This window comes from Anopheles maculipalpis, chromosome X (assembly GCF_943734695.1).
Source record: "Anopheles maculipalpis chromosome X, idAnoMacuDA_375_x, whole genome shotgun sequence".
Lineage (NCBI taxonomy): Eukaryota > Metazoa > Arthropoda > Insecta > Diptera > Culicidae > Anopheles > Anopheles maculipalpis.
Genome location: NC_064870.1, coordinates 9,637,430 through 9,661,073, shown reverse-complemented (window position 1 = coordinate 9,661,073; position 23,644 = coordinate 9,637,430). Strand labels below are relative to the sequence as shown.

The following is a 23,644-nucleotide window of genomic DNA, read 5'->3' as shown; positions in this document are numbered from 1 at the left end:
TGAACAACCTAATGTGGCCTGGGGAGTCCACATTATCTTTTTTTTCCAGGTAGGTAATAAATCTACCGAAACGGCTACGCCTGGGATCAGAAAGATTTTGTAAATATTTCGAATTCTTTGTGCGAGGCAAAATGGTTTTGACTGTCGAGTCTATATAGCAGTTCTAATTCATTCTTTTAAATCATCATCGTAGAACGTCCTTCCAGTTTACACAAAGATTGTTGTGGCAACTCCTAATCATCCTCCAGAAATAGCCCTAACTTGTTTAGAATTTTTTCTTCTACTACCTGTTATGGTAAAGAAATAAGAAGAAAAAAAACATCTTCTATGATTTAATGTATTTTAAGAAAATCAAAAATCGAAACCAAAATTTCGTGACATGAATAAAAGTTTATGTTTTAGAGTTTATACTGCACCGACTGAGTTTCCTGTTCATCCGTGGGGCACTTGAGCTGGTGCAGTATAAACACAACTCGCAAAAGGGCGTGCTGGTTGTTTCGCTCGTGCACGGCTTCCCGTTCGCACGAGCACATGCACATACGTGTGAACAATTCCGCAACTGTCATCGGCGTGCGCTCTATCTCTTTTTCTCTCGCTTCCTTCATGACGCGATAGTTCACCATCGCCGGAATGAGTGAAAAAGGTACGCGCGAGTGTGCTATCTCTCACTCACTCCCTCTCTGTTGTGATCGCGCTTAACGTCAAACACGCCACTTGTTCGAAAGCGGCATTCAAAGCGGTCGGTCGTATTTTCCCCGATACAAACCAGTGTGGCTAAACAACGACGGCGTGTGTAGTTTTTTCCGTTTTTCCAGTTTCATCTATTGTGTTGCGGTTTAAAAAAAAAATAAACACGTGTGCTTTTCTGCAGGTGCGTGAGTTGGGAGGGTTCACCATTAGTTTCAGTGTGTACGTACGCGTGTGGTTTAGAAAATTGGTTCCCAAAGTGTCCGTGTCCTGCTCGTAAGGAAGCATTTATCTGGTTTATGGTCGCGTTGGATTTTAGTTTTAATTAAGCAGAAATTAAAAAAAAAAACTGTTTAACGCCCGCGTGTGTAAGCCCGCCATCGCTCACTTTCTATCAAAACCGACGGTCAACCAAATCAAATTTGTCCGCTGCCATAAATGCGGTGTGTTTTGCTTTGCTCCAGGGCGCCAGCGAAGCGCTCGCTCGGAATGTGCCTTTGACTGCTGCTACGGGCGCTGTGTAAGATCCTCCAGCAAACCGGAATACAGCCAAGAAAGCAAAAGGGGAAAAAAAGCAAATGTAAACAACTGTTCGAGTGGCGACTCGAAAAAGAAAAAAAAACACAAACAGACAGAATTCACGCACGTTGCAATTGGTTTGATAATTGTTTGTACTCGTTTGATTTAAATTTAAATTTTTAATATCATCCAACAGCAAGAATCATTGTTATAGCATTGAAATATTTTGCGTTCTTGTTATGGTACGCAATTTTTCCTCTTTTCTGTTTGATTGGTTCTTTGTTTTCGTTTCGTCGTTCCGGTTGTTGTGTGTGTGTCCTTGCGCATGCCGAGAGTTAAAAAAAAGCACCGCGAAGCTCCCAATCTGCCACCTTGGCTCCAAAGGTTCAGCGACTTTTCCTCCTCCCCCCATATACACGAGTGTTTGTTTGTGTTTCACGGACGGCTGGTAGATGTGTGGCGCTCCCGGAAGCGATCCACTTGTACGCAAGCGTACGGTCACACGTGCATGTATGCGCGTTCTATCGGTGTGTGTGCGTGTGTATTTGTGCGGATGCTGGATGTGTATAATCTCATCCTAGCAAGAAGATTCTGGACCTTCTTTGTCATCCGATATCCTTTCTCATAGAACGCGCGCGCGAGAAAGAGAGAGAGAGAGAGAGAAAAAGGAAGGCAGAGAGAGAGAGAGAGAGATTGTGTCGAAAGAATATCCTTTTTTCTTCATTTTCCCATGTTTTCATCTTGCACTCAGGAAACCGCATTCTCCTTGCAGGCTTTCCATCTTTGGAGCCCTTTTCAAGTACTTTTCTAACATAAAATCGTGCATTCCGTGCAATTCGGTGTTGCATCATGGTGGTGGTGGTGTTTTTTTTTTTTGTTGTTGTCCCTTCTATCAGACGATCATATTCAATACGCGGCTCTGGTGGTGGTGCGTAGAACCGGTCCGGAGCGCAGCATCACGCAGCATCAAATTATCTTTTCTACACAGAAGAAGATGTACACACAAACACGCGCAAAAGAGCGTTAAAATGGTATGCTCATCTGATGTGATGTGTTTGGAGAAGAAAAGAAAAAAAAACACCGGACACAAACACTTCTACCCGCCAACCGGGCAGATAAAGGTCTGCATCTGCTTGTGGGTAACACAAATCGCTAACGAGGCTGCGTGTAGCTGTTTTTTGGTTGCTATTATTTGATGATTGTTGTTTTGTTGCTCTTCTGCTGGTTTTGTTTCATTATGCGTTAAAGTTTCCGCACAAACATACCCCCCCTCCCCGCCCCCCTTCACAATCCCCCCTTTTCCATACTCAACGGGGTACGTACACACACGCCTTCATGTGTAATACAATGGAAACACCAGGAAGGATGCTTCGGTTTTGGAGTCCGGGTATCAATCGATTCCGGTGCAATGATGGCAATGCTCCGGCTTTAATTGTGTGTGTGTGTGTGTGTTTATCTGGCGGTTGTAGTGGTATGACACACACGGCTGCACCATGCCGGGACGTGACCGCGGGACACACACAAACAGCGTTCGTCCTTCAAGGTCTGTAGGGTCATGGGTTCAAATCTCTTGGCTCTGTTGTATTTCGGTACCTCAAGGTTTTTCGATTCGATCCAACGCGTTCCGCAGTATAAAGGTCAGCTATCGATTATTCTGGGTGATATGTAATTACTGTTAGAAGAAACAGATTATTTTTAAACATTCAATCTAATGCGTTAAAATAAGTTAATGAAGAATTGTCGGGGGATTTTTACAGAATCTGGAGGGAGATTCAAGGTGGCTGAAGTGGTAGTGGTCGAGATCCTGCCATATGGCAGGACCAGACATCAAATCTTGTGCTGGATTGTCTCCTCATACACACTGGACCGACTATCCAACTACGAATAAGCTATGTCAATGGAGAAAGCCGGTAAGACAAGTCAAGAAAGGACCTCTTGAGATCGTAGACGTTCGTGTCGTCTGGAAAATCCTATATAAAGGAGCTGCTGCGCTCCAGATAGCACGACATCCCACCTTGAACTTCCGGCAGGACTTCTAGTCATCTGTTATAGCCTCTTGGTACATTTTAAAATCAAGTCAAGGAAGCCAGAAATGGCCGCTCTATACCTCTTGAGGTTGTTGAGAGCTAAAGAAGAAACGCAAGAAAAAGAGGACGGTGGAAACCATCATACTACATCAACAATTGAATTACGATTGATTCTAAATAAAGCGGCATGACGCAGATCCAGATCGAACCACTACCCATTCTGGGCAATGCAGGCAAATCCATCCATCGTTGTACAGCAGCAAGGTCATTCGACACAAACCTTTCCAATGTTCTCCCTCGCAAAAACACCATCTCTTCTCGCGTCTCGTTTTGTTTTTCACCTCCCCCCCCCATTTCCAACCCTCTTTTTTTTGGTATAAATTTGGGTACAAGCTTACACAGACCCCCGAAACAACAACAAACCACACACACAACAACAAAAAAAAAAAAAAATGCGCCCATCGTAAGGCAAGCCCCCGATGGTGGAACCGATTTCGAAGCGGTATGAAACAAAAAATCGAGTGCACTTTCCACAGTGTGCTTTTCCATTGGCAAGCTGGGAAGGTGGGCGGACGAAGAGACGAGCGGACGTTGGGGTTTTACGTGGAAGGAGGAAAGATAAAATTGTGTATACCGTGCACGTAGGAAGACGTCGGCAAAATTGGGTTTGTCGGATTGAGGTGCGATGACTGGATCACTTCCCCCCGCCCTCACATCCCACCTCCACACACCCCAGACGGCGCCGGTGAAGGCAAACTAATTTCCGTTCTGGTTATAATTGAAAATTGCATTTTCACCTCGGGATGCGCGCCCGAGACTTCGCCGGTCTCTTCGCAGTCTTTCGGTGAAAGACATCACTCCACTTCCACGGGATGACGATGAGGCCGACGGTAGTAATAATAATAAGAGAAACAAATTAATGCAATTGAAATGTTGCAAAAAAAGGGCGCTCTCGATGCGCTCACCGGAATGCATCGAGGGGATTGTCCTAGGATAGTTTACAGATTTGGAATGGATTCGAAACAGCCCATGTTCTTCCGTTTCAGACGTGTCCGATCGGATGGGATCTTCCTTTCTAGTATAGATCCATTCGGTATGGGTTTAGCGAATGGAACGAAAGATCCCGCATGCAATTCTCACGACATGATCAACCTACCGAGGCAGCTGGTGTATCTAATTCGCATATCGAAATGTGATGACTTTGTATAGTTCAATGTCGCATAGCATTGTAGAACGATTGGTCCATTTTTCTTTCAATATTTTTTATCAGTATTGGACAGAGTTCATTTTCATCTGTAGTGTAGTGTGTAGGGTTAGAGTAACTATGATTGTTCCCAACTTTGCCGGACGCGACAGGTGTGCCTTGAAGATCCATAGACAGAGCTGAAGAAACCCTAAGGTAATGTCCTGTGCTACAAAACCTAAGCCAGAATTTGGACTGGCTTATAGGAGAAGGTCCTCGAAGTTATCACTTTCGCGAGTCTCCTAAGGCTCTTCCTAGTATTAAGTGCAAGGCATTCCAAGTAAAATGAGGCGGGACTTGGTTTAAGACTACCGTTTCCCCATACGAAGGACGGACTATCCAGCTTACTAGACTGCCGATACCACGTAGTTGGTTAGTCAGACTTCACTACTGGTGGACGGTCCCCGGATGGTATTTGAATCCCGGTCCTGCCGTTTGAAGACTGGCGCCGCTGTCGCCTACACAACCTGGCCGTCCACAGCTACGGCAGGTTAATACATCTCCAGGTTGTAGATCCAAGGATTGAAATTGAAGAAAAAGTATGTTAGGAGAACAAGAGAGGTCCTTAACGCTGAGAGTGCTCCATCCATCTTCACGGAAACTCTGCACATTAGCATTGGGACTGGTAAGCTTGGCAGGGATTCCAACACCGATTCCAGATTCTATTACTTGCTATGGTAACTGCTGGTATGGAGAAATGCAGGACTTAGATCTTCTTCTTCTTCTTGGTCTGCTCAGGATTGAGCACGTCGCGTCGAGATGGTCAGGTCTCCAGACAGTTTCCAGGAAACTCGGTACAGGGCTGCAGTCCTCCATCCACGGCTGCATCCGATCTCCGAGAGGTTAGACTCATGATTGGGGCATGAGTCCGGCATCCTCATCACGTGCCCCAGTCAACGTATTCTTTGCCACAGGCCCTGCTCTCACATACCCCCAAAGATAGTCCATAGCACCCGGCCCCGTTCGAAAATGGCGGGTGCATTGGCGTCCTCCGTCAGGATAGTCCAAGACTCGTACCCTTAGAGGACTACCAGACGCATCAAGGTGCGGAAAATCGTGCATTTCGTGTGTTGTTGAAGTCTTCAGGACTTAGATGTTGCAAACCTCACGAAATTGAAAAGCCAAAGAAGGAATAAGGCATCTTCTTTCAGATTTTCAGTACTATGAAGTCAGATCAGTAGAAATTAGGCTGTCAGGCCATCCTTGACAAAATAAAAAAGAGTTTAGACGTGTGAGCGAATTCGAAAACCTCACGGATTGTTCCCAACAATCGCTTCCGAGAGAATATTTTTTTAAGAGGACCTCTCCAAAGACAACATTTTAGCTACTTACTGATGCATCATCACTACTTTACGTAAACTAGTTATGCGATACGGTTATGGACACACAGGCAGGTGGAAACCAATCACCGAAACGCTCGGTAGCATCACATCAAATCGATCCCATCGGCACTGTTTCGATCTGAATTTACCCATAACAAAGATGTCCCTTGCTTTGTTGGGCACGGTGTAACCGCTGTAAGCCATCAACGCTGAGCCAACGCACGAGCAGCAACATTATTCACTCGCACAAAACAGGCCGTCCGAAAATATAATGCTGCCCAGTTGTTGACGATTATGGCATCCTACAATTATTTCAATTGTAAGCACCGTGTGATTGTGCAAGCGAATGCACTGCAAAATAGGCAAGAAGCATCAGATACCGAAGCACAATTTTCTGTGTTAACACAAATGTAACGCGGTAACGGTCCCGGTGGTGTACGGGTGGGTGCTGCCGCAGCAAGATGATTTGTATGGCCGATCTCACTCTATTTTCCCTTTATTTGTTGCATCTTGTAACCGACGCACTGTGGCAAACACTGCCTATGGGATGTATAATTTGTACAATTTTTTGTTGCTGTTGTCGTCTTGTCTTGCCCTGCTTCTGGTAAATATTTCTAGCCTCCGGGCTCGCGATTTAGATTGCCATCTTTTACAATCGACCGTTTTGTGGATCATTCTTCTGCTTTTTCCGTTGTTCGTTTAAAGAGCGAAGTAGGGAATAAGTGATTAAACGAAGCAATAAAAAAAATATATATACACAAAGCCCTATACCCCAAGCAGACAAAAGAGAAATTAAGTATTTGAAGAAACACAATCTCATTTTTTGATTGACATTTTAATGTGCTAAAACAAAAAAAAAAGCCAAACTGGAGCACCACAGCGGGGACATGTGTCTCGGCAAGTGCGACCACATGTGTGTGGCTGTACGCTTTTCGGACGCTAGAAATCGTTGCACATCCTCTCTGATTTCTTGCCTTTTGCTTCTGCTGCTTACCGCATTTTCAATGCGTTTCACTCGTCGCGAAAGTAACGTAGAGCGCGCGGTGCCCGACGTCGGGTCGGGCCAGCCGGATGACATAAGCGAGCTGGCATGCTTGGAGCGTACACTGGACTGGGATGGCTTATGCTTTGCCGCATGTTTTCTTCATTTGTCTGCACGCCCAACCATTTCCCTCCTCTCATTCCCCGCCTTCTCTCTGTCCGTGAGTATGTGTGTGCCATGGTTCTGCTTTACATTATTCAGCCTTACGGAATCACAATGTCTTCCCAATTGTTTTCGTGACACAGCGAATGCATAAGTTGGTGCTGCTGCTGGGCAGCTGTGAGATACATTGCTGTCCGGCTTGTTTTCCCTCCAATTTTCCCGCAACGTGTTTTGTGGTCTTATTGGCTATTGTTAGTACGCATTATCAAAACCGTTGAGGGCTATAATTTATCGCTTAAAGGTAGTAGCGGTTGAGATGGGTTGCGTTGTTGGTGACTGGATGGAGTAGACGAACGTTATTGAGAAATCTCCAGAGATGGCACTGATGTTTTTAAGTACGATCAGATTGAAGAGCGTATCTCTTTGGAACGATCCAGAATATTGAACACAAAATCTTCGGTCCGGCGTGTGTCGTAGTACTCTCATTCTCACTCATGTTGGTCTGCTCTTTTAAAGAGCACGTCGCCGTGACATGACTCTGGTCAACAATAGAACTCCAGGAAACTCGATCCCTGGCTGCAGCTTCCCATCCATGTAGGCACCCGATCTCCAACAGGTCACACTTCACCTGATCCAGCCAACGAATTCGCTGTGCTCCCCGACGCTTCGTGCCGAATTGGGGACCGCTGACGAATATCTTCCTAGCGGGGCAAGAGTCCAGCATCCGCATAACATGCCCCAGCAATCGTATCCTGCCGGTCTTCGCTACCGTCGGGATGTCCGACACACTCCATGCTCGGATCCAAGATCTGAGATCTTCTGGATATCAGCAGACGGTGAAGGCCGTAGTAGACACGATTCCCCCTGGACAATGCGTCTCCGGATTTCGCTGCTGACATCGTTATCGGAAGTTACGACAGTCTCAAAATATCAGAACTCCTCTACTACCTCGAGGTGGTCGCCGTCGACTAACACGCTGCTTCCCACTCGGGCACTATCACGTTCTGAGCCTCCGACAAGCAGGTATTTCGTCTTCGTCGCAATGATCATCAATCCAACTCTTGCTGCTTCACGTTTTAGTCGGGTGTACGTCTCGAACACCTTCGCTGTCGTCTTGCAAACGATGTCAATATCATCCGCGAAGAGTCCGTCCCTTTGCCTCAAACTCCGGAGATATTCGAACGATTCCGACAGCATGTTCGATACTCTCCATAGCTTATTTCGATCTATGGTATCTTGGTTGTGGGTAGGGTTCTGGCACTCTCGGCATTTCTGGAGGATCTGCCGAAGAGTGAAGATCCTCGGTCGGTGGTGGATTTGCCTCCAACAAACTCCGCTTGGGAGCTGCCGACGAAATCTGTAGCAAGGGGGGCAAGTCTGCAGAACAAGATCTGGGACAGGGTCTTATAGGCGGCATTAAGGACTGAAATGGCACGATAGTTCGAGCATTCTAGTCTGTCGCCCTTCTGGGTGAATGACGCCCAGATTCTCGTGATCAGTGATTGCTTTTAAGCTGCTTGATGGCGCTGGCAACCTCATCCATAGATGGCGGAGGCACTTCGTCTTCTGCACTGTTGTTGTCACTGATGTTGTTACTGTTGCAACCTCTCCTGTCCCTGCTCCGTTCAGGTGTCCTTCGAAGTAGCACCTCCACCTTTCGATCAACTTCCGTCTGTCAGGAGATTTCCGTCTGCGTCCCGGCACATCGCGGTTTTAGCAACAAATCCACTCCGTGTCTCCTTCAACCTCCTGTAAAACGAGCGTGCGTCCTCCGACTGAGAGAGCTACTCCAGCAGCTTTTCATCTGACTCTTCGAAGCGGCGCTTCTTGTCCTGGAAGAGCAGGGTCTGCTGTCTCCTCAGTCGTTTGTAGTTTTCCACGTTCTGACGGGTCATGCTGAAGCCATGAGACCCGTCAGGAATGAACCTCTTCATCGAACCATTCATTTCGCTGTCTGCGTGGTAAGCGGCCAATTTTCAGTTCGTAGTACATTTACTTTAATTTGATGCGATTTCTTGTGTCCCAAAACAGTCGCCAAAATATGCTTAAGTAACCGTATTACTCGTAATCACGTAGCAATCACAGGTAACGTATCGTCGGTAATCGTTTTATCGAGAATTAGCTCTCCCACTGATAGCAGCTCTCTGTGGCGCAACTGGCAAGCACTCGGCTTTACAACACACACCTGCCCGGCGATCGAATCTCGACAAATTCCGAGAGGTTTCGAGAGAGAGAGAGATAGCGCAGAATCTAGAATTCTCTCTTCCAAAACGACACTTGTCAACATTAACCTTTGTCATATAGTCATATAGAAAGACGGAAAACATCCAAATCCCACACATAGCAAGTTTAAAAAAATGCGGTAGTGTATACACAGTAAACATCATCATCAACTGTGTTGATGATACTGCTTGCATTTTAGCGCTTGGTTGTCGCAAAAAAGGAATTGTTGTGTTGTGATTGGAAGCCCCTTCGGTGAGAAGCAGAAAAGGAAATCCAGTTTTTCTCGTGCGCGCGTGGAGCTGTTGTGTGTGTATGTTACCGTAACCGGATGGGAAGTCTCGAAACGCGCCTCTAAGAGCCCCGTTTTATAGTACACGTTGTTGTTGTGCGGTTTGGTAAGCCCCGGTAAAAGGGAAGTTAAAGTCACATACATAAGCGAGAGATGCACACACAAACCGCAATTTTCTCGCTGTTAGGCTTACAGGCCTCTCGCCTAACCGCTTGCCGCGCACAACATTACGTGCCAACCAATTTCGGATCCCTTACATAGTTTTTTTTTCCTCCCCGCGAGCTTCCGCTACCTTCCCAATCCCCAAAAAGCCCTTCTTACTTTCCATCCATCAGCATACTCTCGATTTCGTTCGCCACCGTTTGCCCCAAGGTAACGCGGTCTGTGCGAGATTGGTCTGTAATGCAATTTCTAATCTCACTAGCGGAGATATTCCGCTGCCATAGGAGATTGGTTCTCCCGGGCCGTCCTCCGCCCCGAACGAAACGCACGGTTGACATACTTTGTCGGTACCGGCCGAACCCGGCGGCGCCATTGCAGGAACACCACAACAGCTTTATTAATTTATTTTTCGAACGTCGTTCATAATCGATGTTGCGTTTTTTTTTCAAGCTTCTCCCACATTTCTAGCTTTCGTATTGGCCAAGGTTTCGTTGGATGGGAAGTTTTCCATTGCCATTGCCGGGTGGCATCGTCAGATCTAATAATATCCTCCAATATTTCGGCTCCAGTCGGCTCTGCTCTACATCATTCTTAATGCCGTGAAATGAGCGATAACAACGATCGGCTTGCTGTGTACGGGTAGTGCACAACGTTACCCAATATGGTGGGTACTTCGGGCGCGGACGTGACTCTGATGAGTTTGTGTATAATCGCCCTATTTGCGAACTGCGACGAAAGCGAGCTCGATAATCCTCTTTTTCACAGAACGTACGTTTATGGGTCATGTGTACACTGCTAGCGACACACACACACACACACACACACCAATGTTTGCAGTTAGAATGATAAGCGAAGCAGCAACAAAATGGCGCCGATTGTTGAAAAATATTTTACCATTTTTAAAACGTCCAATTAGACGTTTTTGAGCGCTGTCACATGTGTGCGGTGGACATTGTTGCGTCCGGCTAGTAATCGCATTCAAGCTAATGGATGGAGATTAGCCGGCAGACAGCACCCGAAGTGCTCGATGATGTGCTAGAAATCGACTAGTTTTGCATTCGGACACCTTCACCTGCAATCTTGTTTATGGTTCCGGCTTACACAATGGTCACCTCACCTTAATACAATAAAGGTAGCAAAACCTTCTCGGTTTGCACTTGCTGCACTTCACGCCACACCGAAACAGCCGCGCCAGGAGGTCACCTTCTAGTGGTTGGTGTGGGGCCGAGAGTGTTATTTCGACTACTTTGCCGCTAATTGCATCAATTGCTACGATTAGACCTTCGGGCCCGTCCATCGTACCTTTCGTCTTCGGTGTCGACACAGCGCGCGTGCGACAACTGCTGGGTGAGGGCGAGTCTGCACTGCGTAGTACCGCTGTTTGGGGCACAGTTCTCATGGTTAATGCATTGCTGAGAGGGGGTTTTACGCGCTGGAAAATGCAACAAGAAAGCCGCACACACAATTTTTAACACTTCCGATCGATTTGATCGGAAGAGAAAGTGTACACCGCTCCGTTTATGGAAAGGTCCAACCATCTCCAACGATCGCCGAATAAGGGGCCTTGAAAAAAAAAAAACGACTAAACTCCCAGCTCTAAAAGCTCCGCCGTCAGGGGTGCCCCTGGTACCAAATTAGACCAATCGTTTGTTTCACGATCGTTGGCTATTTTCATGCGGCCTTTTCCACGGTTTCTGCTCTCTGTTCCATTTTTCCTCAACCAGCAGCTGGGCGGCCAACCACTGACCAATTTCGTACACCATTTTGGCAATGTCTTTTTGGCGGTTGCGGACTGCTGCTCACACTCTTCATTAATTCCTTGCCACCGCAAGAGTAAGAGTGGTCCAAACCCTTCCACCAATGCGAAGGCCACCTCCGCGATCTCCAGATCCCCTACACCGTCCGAGTGGTACGAGGTGTCGAAACACCTCGGAATTAGGAATTATTTGGAGGCCGATTCGCTTTTCTGACAGCGACAGCAATTCCATTGGCAGGCCTGCCAAGTTGGTCATCCGAAGCAATATCCTGCGCGAGTTTCCAAATTCGCCGTTTTTGGTTGCTTCTAGCTTTCAACCGGTGATGATCCGCCGACACGAAAAAAAACCTGTGCAAAGGTTAGCACAACGATGGACATGGACATTATTAACCTCCGAAGTGTTCGTGCTAACTTTTAAATGTCTCTCTGTCGTTGGTGGACGTACTCGGCTAATCTGATCTGTACAGATTGAAAGGCTTATCATTGGTTTGTTGGTGAGGAGTGTGTGTGATCCAGCTGTCAACCTACAGCCCCTTACGTCGTCAGGAGCTGTCAGGCGTGTATAAACGAGTGGCCTAGTTCGTGAGAACTGTTCGCCCCTATTCAACATTCCTATGAAGGGAGGGGGTTGTACATTGTCTCTGGCAGCACTTTCTCACACGAGTGCGAAGGGGACCAGAGCCGCGACGGATTGGCAAACACATCCCATTCTACCGAGCCAGCCCAGCTGGTTTCGGTCTCTAGGTCATCCGCCAGACTTTCGACGACCTGTCGCGGCCTAGATGTGGACGGGGGTCGCCACATTCCAGCACGTCCGGTGCTGTTTCGTTCTTCGGCACGCTGCACTCTGTACGAGGAGATGTGCGGCATAAAAGGTTTGCTGCCAAACTTTAAGTTGTTGGAGAATCTTTAGCCAAGTACATCCACCCGAAGTACCGGAACGCAAACCATCTGACACAGGCGGAACGGTGTAATGCTGGGATGCTTTATTCAGCACTCCAAACCAATGATAACATACCCGTCGGGACGGCTCTGCCTGTTGTGCGTCGCTTTCTATTGTGGTTTGCCATACCTGCCCTGAGCACCCCATTCTGGTTTGCCTCTTGAATTCTGTACGCTGTGCGCTGATCACCAGCTGACCACCAGCTATTAATTTCCATGCGGCGCGGTTCGTTCGCGGTTGGATTTGTTTTTATTAAAATATTTCCCCGTCCGTACGGCTGCACCGTGATGTTTTCCTACACTTGAATAGGAAGCGCCCACCCCCCCCCCCCACCCACCCACCCCTTCCTAAAATCGTTACGAAAACTCTGGCGCTGTTTGGTGCTGTATGTAATGTAGCTTTTCTTTCCTTTTATTTTTTTTTCTCAAGCTTGATTCGCGATGTGTTACCAGGTCTCATCTGCTCTGGCTGCTGGCTCTGTACGTTTAGTATGTTATTTTGCTCGCCCTTCTCATTCAATCCCAAAAAAAAGAAAACCGCACAGGTTTTGTGGTAGATTTTTCTGGTTTTACCCTTTTTCGGAAACAGACGATACCACCTTCACTACCCTACCCTGTGAGGTGAGGGGAGGGCACCACTCGTGGTCCGTTAGTCTGTAGACGAATTTCTGTTGTTGCTTTTGCCAGCGTTGCGGACATAAGCGCCGAAACGAAGTGGGCGATTGTTTTGGGTGAGCAAAGCGTGAAGGCTGCCTGGTTGTCTGTTACTCCAAAATCTCCAACGCAAAACCAGCGAGAAGGCGTGCAGCACGGGGAAGACTCAGGGTGTGCACTCACTTCCTTGATTTCCACAATCCAGGTGCGAAAAGAAAACGCACCCCGCACGAAACGATGGTCCCGCCGGCCAGGTCTTCGGCAAGGGTGCGCTGGGCTGGGAGCACCTCCACCCAGCATCGTGCAGTGAGTATGCAAAACTGCGGCCGATGGTAACCGGCGCCGAGCGCACCTATCGATATCGTATCTAATTGGTTCGATGCGGAATATTTCTATCATATTGTGGTTGGGTAATACGCTCAACTGCGCCCGTGTGTTACATGTGCGCATTGGTCGGAAGCTGGGTAGATGATTGGGGCAGTATGGAGGCTGTGGCGATTTGCGTTAGAGATATGTTTTAGTTTGAATAGCTGGACCGATGGTGGATCGATAGATCCAGAATGCCAAATCGGTGACTCAGTCATGTCAGTCAGTCATGTTGGCCTGGTCTTTTAAAGAGCACGTCGTCGTGACATGACCCGATCAACAATAGATCTCCAGGAAACTCGATCCCTGGCTGCAGCTTCCCATCCATGTAGGCACCCGATCTCCAACAGGTCACACTTCACCTGATCCATCCAACGAATTCGCTGTGCTCCCCGACGCTTCGTGCCGAATTGGGGACCGCTGACGAATATCTTCCTAGCGGGGCAAGAGTCCAGCATCCGCATAACATGCCCCAGCAATCGTATCCTGCCGGTCTTCGCTACCGTCGGGATGTCCGACACACTCCATGCTCGGATCCAAGATCTGAGATCTTCTGGATATCAGCAGACGGTGAAGGCCGTAGTAGACACGATTCCCCCTGGACAATGCGTCTCCGGATTTCGCTGCTGACATCGTTATCGGAAGTTACGACAGTCTCAAAATATCAGAACTCCTCTACTACCTCGAGGTGGTCGCCGTCGACTAACACGCTGCTTCCCACTCGGGCACTATCACGTTCTGAGCCTCCGACAAGCAGGTATTTCGTCTTCGTCGCAATGATCATCAATCCAACTCTTGCTGCTTCACGTTTTAGTCGGGTGTACGTCTCGAACACCTTCGCTGTCGTCTTGCAAACGATGTCAATATCATCCGCGAAGCCGAGCCGCGAAGAGTCCGTCCCTTTGCCTCAAACTCCGGAGATATTCGAACGATTCCGACAGCATGTTCGATACTCTCCATAGCTTATTTCGATCTATGGTATCTTGGTTGTGGGTAGTGTTCTGGCACTCTCGGCACTTCTGGAGGATCTGCCGAAGAGTGAAGATCCTCGGTCGGTGGTGGATTTGCCTCCAACAAACTCCGCTTGGTAGCTGCCGGAGAAATCTGTAGCAAGGGGGGCAAGCCTGCAGAACAAGATCTGGGACAGGGTCTTATAGACGGCATTAAGGACTGAAATGGCACGATAGTTCGAGCATTCTAGTCTGTCGCCCTTTTTGTAGACTGGGTGAATGACGCCCATATTCTCGTGATCAGCTTGTGCATTTCGACGGTAAGCCTCTCCGGTTCCATCTTGAAAAGCCTCCAAAAATGCTTAAAGTTACACATGTTTTATTAGAATTCAAAATTCTGATAAGGTTTGAGTTAGGTTCAGTTGATATCCATGCTTCTTCAATCCTGATCTGGCGCAATAGCTACAGTACGGGACAAAATAATTCATAGGCTATAACTATTTTTTCTACAAGCTCAATATTTCCTTCATTGTAATAGTTACAACAATGCTATTTTGAGAAAAGTTGTTGCCCTATTATCAGGCAGTAATGTTGTAGAAGTGAAGTTATTAGAATTATGCATGACTTTCTAAATATATGCTTTTTTGATTTGCTTTTTGATATTCACCAAACGATGCTTTTTGATATTCATCAAACTTCCGACTCCAGAGCACGTAAACGATCCCCAAACCATAATGGTCCCCCTCTCCATGCTTTACCGGCTTCTGAATGTATAATTCCTTACGTGCGTCACGGGATCGGCGCCATATCCTGGACCGACGTTTTTGTCCAAACAGCTCAAACTTGCTCTCATCGCTCCACAAAACGCTTTTCCAAAAGTCTACGGACATCCGCACTGCCGATTAAATCAATACAATCATCTGAAGACGTCAATAGCGCACCGAACGAGTCAATAGTATGCTCGAACAATTCTATATCGCGCTGAATGTGTCAATAAAACCGGTGAAAATCCTGTTAAGCTAATGTAAATATTTTTCTTTGCAATACTTAAAATTTTTTTGAAAATACTATAGTTCTTCCGAATGATTTTTATCTGAAAAATAAAGTAAATACTCCTCAAAGAGCATTTTTACTTTGCGCGTAGGATTTATTTTGTGCAGTACTGTATATTCTTGAGTATCGATATTGTAGAATCTAGATCCGGTCTGAAGATGTAAGATCTCTAAGATGAAAGCAATCTAACATATCTTCGTTTTCTTGGCTTACTATACTGGCCATCGAATGGCTTACTAGACTTGCTGATGTATTATTATTTATTATGGATGTAGACTCTCTACCGCACAACAAACCAATTTCTCCACAACACACAACAGACCCGTTGTATCTGTATAGATCCCCCCAACCGCCAACTTCAATTGCTGTCCAAACTCCTTGTACAATCGTAAATTCGTGGTCTAGGCATTCGCCTGCATCTGACCGGATTAAGGCTAGAACAAAGAGTTCGTTTGTCTGCTGCTAAGCGTCTCCTTGGTTCTACGTGTACAACTCGTTCTTGCTTTTGGAGTTCATTCTATTTAGCATTGTGGTTACCCCCCCCCCCCCCCCCCCCCCAAACCTCCGTTCGTCTACCATTGAGCACTCGCACACGCCTGCAATAACATCACCGAATCCCATCCCGGATCTGATGGTTTTCGCTCGCAGTCTTTCATCTGCAGCATCAGCAAACCGCGGCACGGCTGCATAGAAACGGTCGTCTAGCTCGTTTCCTTTCTCCGAGACGATAATAATAACCTGTTTCTTTGAAATGCATCGTGTGGGATCTGGTGCGATGCAGCTGTGGGTACACTGCACCCGCCAACTGGAAGCAGCGCGCAGCCTGCTGGATAGAAATAACGGCTAAAACAGAACGGCTTTGCCCCTGACCTCACTGCACCCCTAGCTGACTGCGGCCGTCCTCCCATGGACGACATCACGGTCTTACAGTCCTCAGCCGCAGTAAACACCAGCACGCTACACATCTGGAGTTGGGTTTGAGAATCATCGGATAGACAAGTCCGATTGTGTGGTGTTCGAAAGGGTGATTGAAGCAAACTTTCCGTTCCGTCCGGGGTCGGTTCTCTAAAGCTGGTAAAGAATTTGAAGATCTGTTTACTGCATTTCGTTGCGTTGTTTACAATTTCAAAAAAGGCAATGCTGGAAACAGCACGGGAAGGTACTTACGCTCGGCGATCCGGGGAACTGCCGAACGGGGCAAAACGGGCAAATTAGATGGTCTCCGTAATCCGTCAAACGGACGATCGTTTAGTGTCGTAAAATGGAAACACATGTTCTCGGCGCGGGAACACCACACAACTGATGTCATTCCGGGCTGTCGAATTCTAATCGCCAGAGAACTGGTTTCGCGGGAAATTGGGGCCATTTAATCGCTTGCCACCAGTTACGAGGCTCATCAATCTATTTCAATTTTCGAATTCTTGTACGCTTGTTCGCAGAGAGGGCGCCTCGCCTAGAAGTGAAAGCACCGGAATCAGAGCTACCCAACATCACACACACCCGCTTGTCGCCCGGAATCGGATCCCAGGTTCCAGATCTCCAAGCTGCTCTGCGCATCTGTAGCGGCACGGGTAAGGTAAGTGAGATACACGCGCTTCGGCCGCGGACACCCCAACGGGGAACGTTTTGATTTTGATTGATGTCCACCAATCTGCCGTTTCCCGACAGCGGGAACACTTCATTCAAATGCCGCATCTAAATCGGTCACAGATTTTCCGTTGCTTCCCACCCGGGGGCGATTAGGACGCTTTAATGAGCCAAATTGAAACAAAACAGTGTCCACAGTGAGCGCACGCACATATCGTGTGGCACGGTGTGAGTGGACTGCTTGCTTGCTTTCTTTCCCTGTCACTGATTCTGTTCAAATTTTATGCAAGTGGGCCATCCGCTTCCGGGTGGGAACATCAGCAAAGGGCACTGATGGGTTTGAGGTTACCCTCCAGCGCTCCCCATCGGGAACAATTGCGGACCCTGTTGCGGCGGAAGCAAACACCATTTTGGCACAGTTTTTGACGAGGCCCGCTTGCAGCAGTCGCTTAAGCAGCTTTACAACATCACGTGCACAGGTGTGTTGTCGCCCACGCATTTCTCACCATTCGTGCGCGGTTTGTTTGTATCCAGGCGTATGGCTTCCAATGTCAAACCGTGCCTAGACAAATGGTGAAAGTGTAGAACAGTGTGCTTCTCAAGCCCTTTCTGTGCTGCGGAGAAATGGTGTGTTTAGTTGTTAAAGTCTTTACAATTGTGGGAAGTAAGGTGGAGATAGGGTAATATCCCCCCCATCCGAAAAAGGGGCAGACAGTGTAACTGACAGCTAGAACACCAAGGTCACGCGTAGCGCTGTACAATTGTACCGAGGCACGACGTGACACTGGTTCTGCTGGGCCACGATCTAACAGAGCTGCTGGTGCATATCATTTGTCGTACATTGTCGGGCGACGTACGCACACTTCGCCAACATCGCGCTCGCGTCGAATCTCGTATTATTTAGCTGTTTGCAGGTGTGCAACCACTAATCAAACAGGTAATTCGGCTTTATTACGTACAGTTATACAGTGCTGGCAATAAAAACAAAACTGTTGGGATGGTTTTAATTACTTTTCCAAGGTTATTTAATTATTTAAAGCTTAATTATTGTTCGCTGCTGTTTAATGCTGGCATTTAAGGATTTTAAAACCTAATAAATTTGCTTGTTAAAATTAAAAAAAAAACGTATGTTTGATTTAAATTACTGTATACACATCACTCGCAGTAACTTAGGAAATTTTCGACGTAGAAAAAAACAATTTCTACGTCTACGCAGCTTTCAAGTAGGAAAACCTGCATTGTGAAGAGCCATTTTTTAAATATTTAAATGGAAAATCCCGATAAAAAAAGGAAAACAACCACATGTGGTAAAATAATGAGTTATTTGCACGCCCAGTTAGCTAAAAAGCAATATAAGACACTTGGAAGACCGATTAGAGACTTCTTCATCGATGATTTATATATTTCCTGCTAGTAGTGATTACAAGACACCGTTAGGAGAATGTTTCTTGCTTCAAAAACGATATATTTTTGTCTAGCTGTACGGATATTTGTGCATTTTCTTGAACTATAACTACCTCATATTTTATAACGTCCTCAAAGGTGAAACACAGACGATTTGAATGCGTTTGGTCACGATAAGCTTGTGACAACTGTTGGAACTGTTTGGAAGCATTTGGTGATGGGCAAATCCTCATTTTTCTCGGAATCGGATTAATCCGGAGTAATTACGCAAGAGTTTACTCCACAGTAATTGGAAGTAATTACTCCGGAATAGTCAGGAGTAATCTCCGATATAGGCTCCGGGTACAACTCCGGAGTGCACTGTAGAATCAATTGCAGGCTCCAGATCCATATTACTCCGGAGTCAACTGCTGATTTTGCTTTGGAATCAAATCCGAAATCGAAACTATGAGACTTATATTTTAGGAGATTATTATAGGAGGCCGATTGGGCTGACGATTGGGCGATTGGGAGGCTGGGCGATTTGCGGTACACATATGATTTGGTTTTAATTGCTGGACCGATGGTGGATCGATAGATCCAGAATGACAAATCGGTGACTAAGCCTCCTAGAATTGCTACACATATTTTATTAGAATTCTAGATTCTGGTAAGGTTTGTATTAGGTTCAATTGACATCCATGCTTCTTCAATCCTGATCTGGCGTCATAGCTATTTTCGTGAGTATCGATATTGTAGAATCTAGATCCGGTCTGAAGATGTAAGATCTCTAAGATGAAAGCAATCTAACATCTCTTCGTCTTCTTGGCTTACTATACTGGCCATCGAATGGCTTACTAGACTTGCTGATGTATTATTATTTATTATTGATGTAGACTCTCTACCACACAACAAACCAATTTCTCCACAACACACAACAGACCCGTTGTATCTGGATAGATCCCCCCAACCGCCAACTTCAATTCTACGTGTACAACTCGTTCTTGCTTTTGGAGTTCATTCTATTTAGCATTGTGGTTAACCCCCCCCCCCCCCCCTCCCCAAACCCGCGATCGTCTACCATTGAGCACTCGCACACGCCTGCAATAACATCACCGAATCCCATCCCGGATCTGATGGTTTTCGCTCGCAGTCTTTCATCTGCAGCATCAGCAAACCGCGGCACGGCTGCATAGAAACGGTCGTCTAGCTCGTTTCCTTTCTCCGAGACGAAAATAATAACAGTGCATTCTGCAGTTATTATTGGAGGCTACTCTGAAGTTTACTTCGGAGTAGTGAGGACTTGATTGTCCAATAGCTTGATATCAACAAGTCTAGTAAGCCTTGTGATGGCCCGCATGACCTAGTAGGTCATAAAGCGAGGAATAGGGAAATTTTGGTCTAGAAAAATTTCTGTTGCTCAGAACATGATATGTAACAGTGAAAAAACGATTAACGAGTGTCTCGATCCCTAAATCTATAGAGCTTTAGTTATATTAATAAAAACAAATTATTATACTTATTGCCCCTTCTGTAGTCCCACTGATCTACTCTTCCAAAGAAGGCAGCACACAATTTTAATACCAAATAACCTGATTTGATGCCTCTGCGATTGGACGTACACGCGTATGCAAATTCCATGCCAGATTTGTGCACTTATTTAATAAACCGTGCCGATGCATGCATGTTAAACCACTTTTACGTGGGATTTTTATCAGTACCGTTTTGTAATGCCCCGACCCGGCTAGCTAACTTCGATTCCATTCTGTTTCGAAGGTGTTTGGCGTGACGGTGTTGATTAACTATTCACAAATTATGCAACTTATCAATTCTGTGCACAGGACGCCTGGAATTGCTTTTTTTTTTTGGGTGAATGTGGTGTAGCATGCTAATTACTATCTTCTCCAGGTTTGCACACGAGTGCACGATCGACTCGATGTGGGTTTTCTTTCCCGATTGTGAGGGAAGACAACAGCAAGAAAAAATGATTTTTTCTCTCACTGCTGGCAAAAAGGGGTTGTGCAATCTTGTTCTGACAGGCGCGAAACGTTTGTAACACTTGTCCACGTACACGCCAGGCCATGTACGTGCCATTTGCAAGTAATCGGCAAGCGTAGTGTGACCAAAACAGAACCAGGATTGATAAGCGTCTGGTTGGAGATGCGATGAGGTGAGCAAAGTCTCGCTGCACGGGTAAAGGCTGAGCGTGTATGGGATGCTAGCATATGGTGTCGCCGGTAGAGGAGTGTTAGATCTAGAACGGGCTACTTGCTCATCCCATCTCCCACCGGCAAGAGATTGCAGACATCAGTGCGACAGACACCGTTGCATGCTGTTTGCTGTTGCTTGCATTGGAAGTCGCCATTCGCCATAGCGCCATGCAGTTACAGCATCAGGTGGGACGGTGACAGAGCAAATAGAGGAAAGAAAAAACCGCACATGTGTGTTGTGGTGCAAAATATGCGTGACACCGAGATTAGGGGAAGTTGGGAACGGTGGCACACAGGATGGAAATTGATCAGATTATGTAACAGTTCGGCCACACCGCATCGCCATACTGGCGGAAGGTTTAACGAGGTCTCTGCTCGGAAGTGAAACCGGTAGCCGAGAGCAAATGCGCCGCACCGGTTGACTTAGTTTGCCGTTTGGGCCCGGAGGGCTGTATTCATACTTGTGGCGAACATAACAAGTCTAGCGACGATAACTCGGGCAAGTCAAAATAATTGAAAGAGATGATGCGTGATCTCCTAATCGCACGTCTTACCTATATTCCTGATAAATACTTGATTTTGAGCCAGATTGAAGATATGCAAGGTGAGGGACAACCAGGTCCTAAGTAGGTTAGCCTGTCATGTAGATTGTATAGTAGATAGGAAGAATTTATTAACGCATGCAATAACACGCAATTCAAACGCATACGTTTAACGTCGCATTATCATATAAGCCTGTTAAGTGTGCTCTAGAAGACTCTTCTTTTGCACGTCACCAGCAGCCACAGTTGTTCCGCAAAATTCATCACACTACGCATCTCCAATGAAGATACTTCTCATTTGATCAGGTGCTTGATGCTCTCTTTACAAAGATAAGATGTCTTCCTATCTAATGTTTTGCTAAGGTTGCTGTCCCTAGTTGATTGATGAGACGCTTTTAAACGGCAAACTTATCGGTTTTAGATTGTAACTCTACTATCTCGGATGCGTAAACACTGTCAAAGCTCTTTGTTTAGCGTAACAGATGTATCCACTGCTGTTCTAGCGTATTAGATTCTGAGGTAAGAAAGACTATGGGCGGTCGGATGGTAGATGCCCATAACGTTGGACATACCATATCGTAACCAAAGCGAATTTCCCTCAAGTCTCATCCAGAACCTGCAAAACTCATTTCAAAGTTAATCTTCATGTTTTTACTCTGCCCAACAAAAACTGCAGCGACGGACGGAGAACCAACCATTATTGAGATGTATCGTCCGCATTTTATACCAACCAAAACGATCCGTGAGAAAATGCGAATTTTCGAGCAAGGTTCGACTAATGACGTAATGCGTGGATGTCCCGCCCGTTCTCCCCACAAAAAAAAGCGCTATAATAGTTCGTACTCCAATACTGTTCTGTAGCGGTTGAGGTTTGTCTAATCTAGAAAGCTACTATTTGCTCATTAGATGCCCCAAAATGTCGGCTATATCTCTATGTCTTGTAAAGAATTTCAGTGGAACAAGCTATACTAACTGTTTTGTGCTTTAAAACCCACATGTTCCAGATGAAACAAACCTAGACGATAGGATCGTCCCAGCCGGCAACACTACCCAATCGAATCCAAACCACCAGCAACGCCGTGCATCGTCGGCCGAACTAATCAACGCAGCGAACAGGCCTGGATCACCCGGTGCGGGAATGATGCGCCCGATAAGCTCAAGCCAAAGCGTCATGACGGACGCACAGGGACTAATCGTACCAAAGAAGCTGGTCAATCCAGTGCTCGAGTCGATCGATCGACAAAATCTGCACCGCGAAATGATGTTCAATCAGAAGATGTAGGTGCCATAGAGACAGCACCTGAGCGTGTTTATATAATTATTTAATTCTTTTTTGTTTCCTTTTTAGTGGCAAAAGCGTACTGAACCAGAAGTCGGAGCTGCAGCGTGCGCTCGAAAAGCAAAAGGAGCGCCAGGTGCTGGCGGCACAGAATCTCGCCAAGCAGACGGAACACACGATTGCGAGCGAACTGGGCCGCGTGATCATGCAGCGTGCCCAACGGTTGGAGCAGCAGAAGGGTGGCAGCGGGACGGGTCCGACCGATCCGACCGCCGGTTCGATTAATCCCGAGTATTTAAATGCGCGCGCCAAACTGCGGGCCACGGTCGATACGAAATGAAGGGAAATGCGGCGGAAAAGGATGATGGATCGCCACGCCCTCCTCCATTGATGATGCTGTACTCACTTCCGGGGGTTTTCTGTTCTTCCTAAAACAAGTCTAAAAATTACACCCGCGTGAGACCGAAGGATGGGTGTCGCAGTACCCGGGGGCTTGTAGTTGCATCGTGTTTTTTTTTAAAGCTTTTACGTTAAGAACTCATTTTTTAAACTATTCAACGTTACTCAACACACTACAACAGAAACGAATAGCATGATAGACAAAAAAAAAGGTAAAGCAGCGAAACAGCAGTAGCAGCCATAGAAAATAGGTTCGAAGATGGTACTTGCGAGTATTGTGTGTACGTATGAGTGTGTGCGTGCGTGTGTGTGTGTGTGTTTGGTACGATTTCAGCAGAATGGAACACCGTTTTGGCAAATGGGTGGACACGTGCAGCACAACATTGCGCCCCGTGGAGATTTTTTTTTTAATATTAAGTGTGCCATTTTACTGAAACGATGTGTGAATGGGTAGATCGAATGGATGTTTTGTGTGAATGTATTTTGTACTGTTTTTTTTTTTACTTTTACCCGCCAGTGATAAGCGAAGCATGTATGCGTGTATGTGTGCGTGATGATAAATTCGAGGATGCAGATTGCAAGCAAAAAACCATAGGCTTTAAATAGGATTAGTGAACGAATGCGCAATGGCTGCAACAACTTTGGTGTGCGCGTGTGTGTGTGTGTGTATGTTTTTAAGGAAATCGTCAAACAGCTTCACACCTTTCCCACCCCTTACATGACTGTTCTTTTCCTGTTCTATTTAATGTTTTCTTTTATCCTTCCGTACCACATTTTACGAAAAAAAATGAAGCTAACCGTTGTTTTGTTTAAAATGGGAAAAAAACTTTGATAATGTGCTCCGCACCGTGTTTGGTACTGATGTGGAAAAAGTCTTTCTGTACGCGTGTGTGAGTGTGTGCTAATG

At 46.4% G+C, this 23,644-nt stretch overlaps 5 protein-coding genes across 7 annotated transcripts in view; 2 read left to right on the top strand and 3 right to left on the bottom strand.

Annotated features, from left to right (window-relative positions):
- LOC126561545 (probable 60S ribosomal protein L37-A) overlaps positions 1–23,644 on the bottom strand; it is a 450,882-nt gene that overhangs the window by 161,560 nt on the left and 265,678 nt on the right. Inside the window, exon 4 of one of the 2 annotated variants that reach the window (XM_050217779.1) lies at positions 19,815–19,824. The exons of the other annotated variant lie outside the window; for it this stretch is intronic. Coding sequence (XP_050073736.1) covers positions 19,821–19,824 — 4 coding nt within the window. The 3' untranslated portion in view covers positions 19,815–19,820. Of the gene's footprint in view, positions 1–19,814; positions 19,825–23,644 lie in introns of those variants that run through there. 2 annotated transcript variants of the gene reach the window in all.
- LOC126558141 (aminoacylase-1A-like) overlaps positions 1–23,644 on the bottom strand; it is a 220,867-nt gene that overhangs the window by 51,628 nt on the left and 145,595 nt on the right. The gene's annotated exons all lie outside the window — the stretch shown is intronic.
- The window catches only part of LOC126561695 (cecropin-B), a 328,190-nt gene that overhangs the window by 271,665 nt on the left and 32,881 nt on the right, over positions 1–23,644 (bottom strand). The window lies entirely within an intron of this gene.
- LOC126560468 (60S ribosomal protein L10-like) overlaps positions 14,742–23,644 on the top strand; it is a 277,878-nt gene continuing 268,975 nt past the window's right edge. Inside the window, exon 1 of the mRNA XM_050216438.1 lies at positions 14,742–14,746. The gene's annotated coding sequence lies outside the window, so the exon portion shown is untranslated. The remainder of the gene's footprint in view (positions 14,747–23,644) is intronic.
- On the top strand, positions 21,040–22,685 carry LOC126555952 (protein FAM107B). The gene is made up of 3 exons (XM_050215090.1): positions 21,040–21,121; positions 22,064–22,337; positions 22,408–22,685. The coding sequence occupies exons 1-3, from the start codon at positions 21,040–21,042 to the stop codon at positions 22,676–22,678; spliced, it is 627 nt and encodes a 208-aa protein (XP_050071047.1). The 3' UTR covers positions 22,679–22,685.